At 35.5% G+C, this 6,534-nt stretch overlaps 1 protein-coding gene across 3 annotated transcripts; it reads right to left on the reverse strand.

Moving 5' to 3' along the window:
• Window positions 1–182: 182 nt before the first annotated feature.
• On the reverse strand, window positions 183–5,501 carry LOC101735753 (uncharacterized). 3 transcript variants are annotated; one of them, XM_062671360.1, is made up of 8 exons: window positions 5,423–5,501; window positions 4,336–4,493; window positions 3,489–3,749; window positions 2,837–2,929; window positions 2,294–2,676; window positions 1,801–1,980; window positions 1,156–1,318; window positions 183–341 (listed from the first exon to the last, which is right to left on the reverse strand). In XM_062671360.1, the coding sequence occupies exons 2-8, from the start codon at window positions 4,393–4,395 to the stop codon at window positions 255–257; spliced, it is 1,227 nt and encodes a 408-aa protein (XP_062527344.1). In that variant the 5' UTR covers window positions 4,396–4,493; window positions 5,423–5,501; the 3' UTR covers window positions 183–254. The 3 variants fall into 3 exon arrangements, with proteins under 3 accessions (XP_062527344.1, XP_004929441.1, XP_012548597.1); XM_004929384.5 differs by lacking the exon at window positions 5,423–5,501 and adding an exon at window positions 4,603–5,238; XM_012693143.4 differs by lacking the exon at window positions 5,423–5,501 and adding an exon at window positions 4,603–4,794 and having other exon boundaries at window positions 4,336–4,488.
• Between the last annotated feature and the right edge of the window lie 1,033 nt (window positions 5,502–6,534).

Consider the following 6,534-nt stretch of genomic DNA (forward strand, 5'->3'; position numbering starts at 1 on the left):
CTAGAAGCCAAGTAGTACATAGAGTAATTTTTCTGAATAGAACATCCCAACTATGCCTGTATGTATTTTTTACCTATTATACATAAAAAATGAGCAGTAAATAATAACAATAAACAAGCAGTCCTAGCAGGGTTATCGAGTGTTATGAGAGGGTCACCTGTAAGTTAAATTTAAAAACAGAATCCGCACTTAGATTTTTTATTTGGCAAAACAATGTGTATTTAACTTATAATAATTACAAACATAAATTACAACTACAAACGCCTGTTTCTCAATTTATCACACACTCTCTTCTCAGCTTCAGTCACCTTCTTCATCAGCATATCTTCGATGGATTTCAACTGAAAATAACAAGGAAACAATCTTGAATTGATCTCCCAAGTACATTAATATAAACTAGTGGTCCCTCAGTAGTCGAAATTCGACTATAATGAATTGGAATTATAAGTTTGAACATTCTTATGGTTCTATTGTCTATTATACTTCTATCATCACAGATTTCGCCAAGACTACACTTTATACAAATAATATTAAAGACAAACAATATTATTCTACTAAGGGATTTTATGACCTGGTAACTAAGACCTTTAGGTCATATCTTATAATAATTTATATACTTATTTTATGAAAAATGATAATATGGAGTGGAATGAAATTAAATGAAGATGATTAATTTGAGACCTTAATCAACTGGGATGAAATTAAATGAAATGATATGATGGGGTGAAATATAATCTCAATGAAATGGTGATTATTTACTGAGATTTTTTCAGTGGACTTTTTGGAGGATCCCGAGAAGTTACGTTCAGCAGCTTTGTTTCATTTTCCCACATTTTTGCACTTTCACAGATATGAAACATTTAATAAACCACCATTATTACACATTTTAACCTGAAGAAACACTAAATAGACAAAATAAAACAAATCACACAACTTCACACCTCGCGTTTCCGCCAAAAAGTTCAATATTATTCTATTCTCATTTTGACCACAGATTATAAACAATAACAAAAGTTTGACATTTTTTAAATTCTTCTTCAATTCGAAGTTGAGTTTATTAGCCAATGACTATAAGCAGGGCTCCTTAATTATCTAACAAATAAATATATTGTACTTTACGATTTACACATGATATTTAAAAATCTGAATAGTCACCTCATTGCAAAAGCTGTTTTTAACGGAAGCTAGTTCTTCCAGACACTTAGCTTTTTCTGCTTCATACTTGATAGTGAGCTCTTTAATCTCTTCGGTGCGTTGGAGAGCAGACTTGTTTCGTTCACGACATTTCTTATCTCTTTCTTCTGCTTCACGCAAAGCGCTGACAGGGATAGAAAAATATTTCTTTACCGCACCATAATAATCAGCATATACAAATTATATGAAACAATTGTAAAACAAAGAGCATGCGAGAGGAGACCAGGAGAGAGAGAGGGAGGAAACCGAGAGAGGAGGAGAGGGGAGAGGGGGAGAGGGAGAGGGGGAGAGGGAGAGGGGGAGAGGGAGAGGGGGAGAGGGAGAGGGGGAGAGGGAGAGGGGGAGAGAGAGAGGGGGCGAGGGGGAGAGAGGGAGAGAGAAAAAGAGAGAGGGAGAGTGGTGATAGCTACACATGCAGGCTCCCAAGACGACCGACCAACAGTAATTACATAAAATTATATCTTTTGCACGATTATGATTTATGATTTTTATTACACAACGCTATTTTTTCGTGGAATCCATTCGGTGGAATAATTGGTACTTGCCTGTGGAATTTGAACACATACACATATTTCACACAGTGATATTTGACAGATACAAATTTACCTGAGGGCCAAAGTTTTTTCCTCTTGTCGTTTCGCCTGAGACTCTTGTCTCTTCATCATAGCATCCTCTCTAGCCGCTTGCAGATCACTAAGCTGAGCGTTCAACTCACTTAACTCCGTTTTGAGTACATCCAATTCACCTTCTTTACTTTCACTGTCTAAATCACCTGATTCCAACTCCCTGATGAAAAAGAATGAGAACGAATGACTAAACATTGTCAACCAACAATATAGCAGAGATAAAAGATGGTAGAGGTCGCCATATGTTTGTGTCTTTCAGTGTCATAATAGCAATCGCAGTACTGCTGCAGTACTCCGATTGCAAGTAAAAGAAGTACACCAAGAGTCAAATATCAAGTTACTTAGTGAGAATCAAATTTTAATGAACCAACCCTTGATACTGAATAGGATAAAATTTAATTAATTTTAAATTTCAAAACATTAACATTTTCAATTATCTGGTTGTTTTTTTTCAAATAATCAAATACACATACTTCAATTCATCAGAAAGTTTCATTATTTCATGCAAAAGATTATTAGCTGTATCCAGATTGGGCTTGGTTGTCTGCAAATTCTTCAAATTATTTTCCTTTTGCATCAGGGTTTCCCTCAAAGATTTGAGTTTCTCCTCAGACTCTTGGACATCTTTAGCTGCCTTTGTAGCCTGTGCTTTAATGTCATCAGCATCATAGACCCTGAGTGCCCGTTTCCGCTCTAGCTCAGCTATCAAACTGTCCCTTTGTGATTTCTTTTGGTCTTGAAGCATCTCAACTTGTTTATTCTCTTTGATGATAGCATCTAACTCTAATTTCTCTTCCTCATAGTATTCTTTTTCTTGTTTTAATTCCTCTTCAAACATTTTAATATCCTGATCCAACTAAACAAAAATTATAATTAGTAGATAAATATACACCTCCACCAAAACTGGAGCTTTAATTAGCTAATTAAATATCAGAGATAAACAGCAAATAATGCCTAGACCAAATTAAAAAACTGAGATTGTAAAAAACAAATTAAATTTATAAAGTCATACATACATTTTCTAATCTCTCTGCTCTTTTCCCTTTCTCTTCAGCTTGTTGATTTAACATTTCTAATAGTTTGTTTTTGCGACTTTCTAAAGCTTTCACCTGAAATCATTTTATACTGGAATCAATAATCTGATTAAGCAACTGTCAGATAAGCCACAGAGTTTGCTACTTTTCGAAATTACACAAATAATTTGATCTGTCAAGGTTTGGAAAATTTTTTGATCTTGCCTTAATCTAGAAAAAGAGACTGAGCAAATAAAGGCACCATGACATAAAGGATAAGCCTATGATAGTTATATGTCTGCAGACAGGTCCCAGTCTTTCCAAGGTAATAGTACATACTTAGCATGTTTTACTTCAACTAACTTTCACACTGAAGTAATATGTAATAAAAATCAAACTCACATTTTTTTATTTAAGTAAGCTGGCACAGGTTCTTACTGCTCTCCAGCTATGCTGGCTTAGTTAATTTAGAAATTTTGTGAGTTTAATTTCACTCACATTGCCAATATATTATACTCCAAGTGTAGCTTCAAACTATTGTCTCAAGTTGGCTTTCGGTAACCTACTTATGCCTAAAGTGCTGAGATGTTTTTTTATCTTTCTAGTCAATAAATTAATAAAATATTTGATAAGGATCTCAATAATACTTTCTTACCTCATCTGTCTTGGCAAATAATTCTTCCTCGAATGGAGCAATATCCCTTAATCTCCCTTCATTAAAAAGCATCAAATTGAAAAGCAACAGAAGTATTGAATGCGACGTTATTGCTGTCGGTTGCAGGAAATGCGATATGCTAATTGTAGAAACTTGAGGCATAACAGATACAAGATGATTGATCACACGTGTCATGTTGATTACCGGTAAGAGGTCCCAGTAATATATTGTGTGCTCGTTACAGTTTTCTTCAGGGGGTGGCTGAAAAATTATTAAATAAACTATTTAGTTCAAACAATGTGACTGTTGTTCATTTTTTAAAGAAATCTAATATTTTTTGCTGAGCAGATGATGCCAGATTCTGATGATAGCATTGTTAAAATAAAGTTATTCAAAATAAATAGGACAGTGAGATAACAGATTTTCTTCAGATGGATTACTGGTGGCCCAAAGGCCATTCCAGTTTCATCAGGGGCAAGCTCAGCCCGAGAGGGGTGGGATGGCTAACAACTACCACGGGACTGCTGAAGTAGTCTGGTTGCTCAGGACAGCTGCTTCGAGAATGCATCTACTAGCGAATCGGAATCACGACCCGCTGAAAACATCTACGAGAAACTCAGGGGTCTGATGTTTTGCAGGTCCAAGTTTTACAAGTTCAACGAGTACAGTTAGTAGGGTCTCCATGGCTGCTCCTAGTGCTAGAACTATAGGCGTCTAATAATTGTGTGGATCAGGTGGATCCTAGGCCATTGACAGTTATTGGCTCCTGGATGACCCGGGACCGGCGTAGTTGGCATTGGCCACTGTGACGCAATTATTACGACGCGAGACAACGGAAAAAACTCACCGCAAGTACAGCGTCGCGATCGATTCCAAGCCTGTCGAATATTTGAAACAGAGCTCCCATCACAGCTTGAGGAATTTTAAGATCCGCAGGCGTAAGAGGATAATTCGGAAAATCGCCATTCCAATTACTAATGAAATTTTCTAATGTAAATGCCTGTGCTGAAAAGTTTTATTGAAGTAATTAGATAGTGCATCAATTTGAATTTTAAGGTCTTAAGCACAAAGCACTATATTATTAAATTATGTTTATGGATGCAAGCATAGGTACCTTTTTCCATTTCTGTACTATGTAACTTAATTTAATGTGTCAAACTTAATTTCACAATGTAAACAAACACTTCAGAGAAATAATAGATGCACCGTTATTACTGCAAACTTCAAAATAATCTCTCATTAATTTTGTGTTTATTTCCGACCGTTCAAATATAATTTCAAAAGTAATTCCACCAATAGGTGACCATTTCGTTTTTTTTTAAGAGATTTTATGACCTGGTAACTGAGACCTTTAAGTCATGTCTTATTTTAATTTATATTATTCATATTTTTATGAAAAATGATATTATGGAGTGAAATGTAATGAAGATGATTAATTTGAGACATTAATCAACTGAGATGAAATTAAATGAAATGAATTGAGATGATATGGGATGAAATATAATCTTAGTAAAATGGTGGTCATTTACTAAGATTTTTCAGTGGACTTTTTGGAGGATCCCGAGAAGTTACGTCCAGCGGCTTTGTTTCATTTTCCCACATTTGTGCACTTTCACAGATATTAAACAGTTAATATTAACCATTATTAAATGTTTAAATGTGTAAACCATTATTACACATTTAAACCCGAAGAAACACTAAATAGACAAAATAAAACAAATCACACAACTTCACTCCTCGCGTTCCCGCCAAAAAGTTACCATTTCGTTAATTAATTTGTCAAACCAGATTCTATATACCTAAGCAATGGGAATACAGTCCATACATATTTTATTTTTCGACGTATTAGGTGAAAGTTGAGATTTAATAAATAAATCTACATCTAATTACAATCTACTGAAAATAAAAGAAATATACAGAAACTTCACTCAAACCTTATGTAAAGCTAGGCATTTTATTCAATTTCGTTTTTCACCATAGCGGTTGTTTTTAGCGTGACAATATTCTTATGCCGGCCACTGACATGCGCGCAAATATTCGTACATTAATGTTCGCGCGCATGTGAAGGGCCGTCAAACATTCATTCGCAAACCTAGCGGCTGTGCAAATAGGTTCGCATACTCAATTTGCGAACCCGTTTGCGCTTCCTCCTACAGTTGTTTACGAATGTCTCACGAATTTCTCCTCCTTTTTAATTCGTCAATAGAACATTGAAGAGAAAAAGAGTTTTGAATTCTTTCCCAGACATCATTAACAGCCATGCTGTTTTTATGGGATTTCTTTTGATGAAGATACGCTACACAGTATATATTATTATACTACACGAACTATGAAAATGGCGGTACGTCCGTTACCTTCGCAATCGTCGGCGCAACTGGGCAAGCGAATGTGTGGGAGACTACGCGAAGGTTCGAGGTTCGCGCGCTTTGATGTCTGTTAAAAAACCGACACAGCTTGGAAAACTACGAATGTAGCGAAAACTTTGCATAATCATTTGCAAATGTCGTCCCACACTTGCGGGTTTGCGTATTCGTGCGCATGTGAGTGACCGGTGTTAGGCACGAATATTCCAAATCAGAATTTGAATACCTAATGATGAAGTATTTTTGCCAAAGTCAAAAATATGTTTAATTATTTATCACTCACTGTATGTGCTACAATTTTAAACTATTAAGGCAGATTTATATTGAGTCAGTAACTAACGTCAGTGCTGGCGCTGAAAACTGACCCATACGATTTATATGCAGTCAATACTTCATTAGCAGTCGAGGATATTTCTTAAAGTATATATGGTACACACGTTTGTAAAATAAGTGTGGAAAAATGAATTCGCGAAAACAGAAAAATCTCAGAGTTCATAATTTGTTGAGAAAAGGTACCTTTGTGATGATGCAAGAACTAACTGGTATGCTAGAAGAAATATCTAAAAATAAGCTAATTTGGGTAAGAAAATGGATAGGTGACAGCGATCAAACTGGAGGCTCAGCTCTGTTGTTAACTCAGTTGAGAATTGAAGATCCTGGGGAATACAAATTGGCTTTGAGAA

This window comes from Bombyx mori, chromosome 12 (genome assembly GCF_030269925.1).
Source record: "Bombyx mori chromosome 12, ASM3026992v2".
NCBI classification, from domain to species: Eukaryota; Metazoa; Arthropoda; class Insecta; order Lepidoptera; family Bombycidae; genus Bombyx; species Bombyx mori.

Bases quoted from the DNA above. Each gene is read 5' to 3' on its own strand.
- LOC101735753 (XM_004929384.5), bottom strand. The intron at 2,930-3,488 runs GTAAGAAAGTAT...AAATGATTTCAG, and splicing joins TATTTGCCAAGACAGATGAG to GTGAAAGCTTTAGAAAGTCG. The intron at 1,319-1,800 runs GTAAATTTGTAT...TATCCCTGTCAG, and splicing joins GAAAAAACTTTGGCCCTCAG to CGCTTTGCGTGAAGCAGAAG.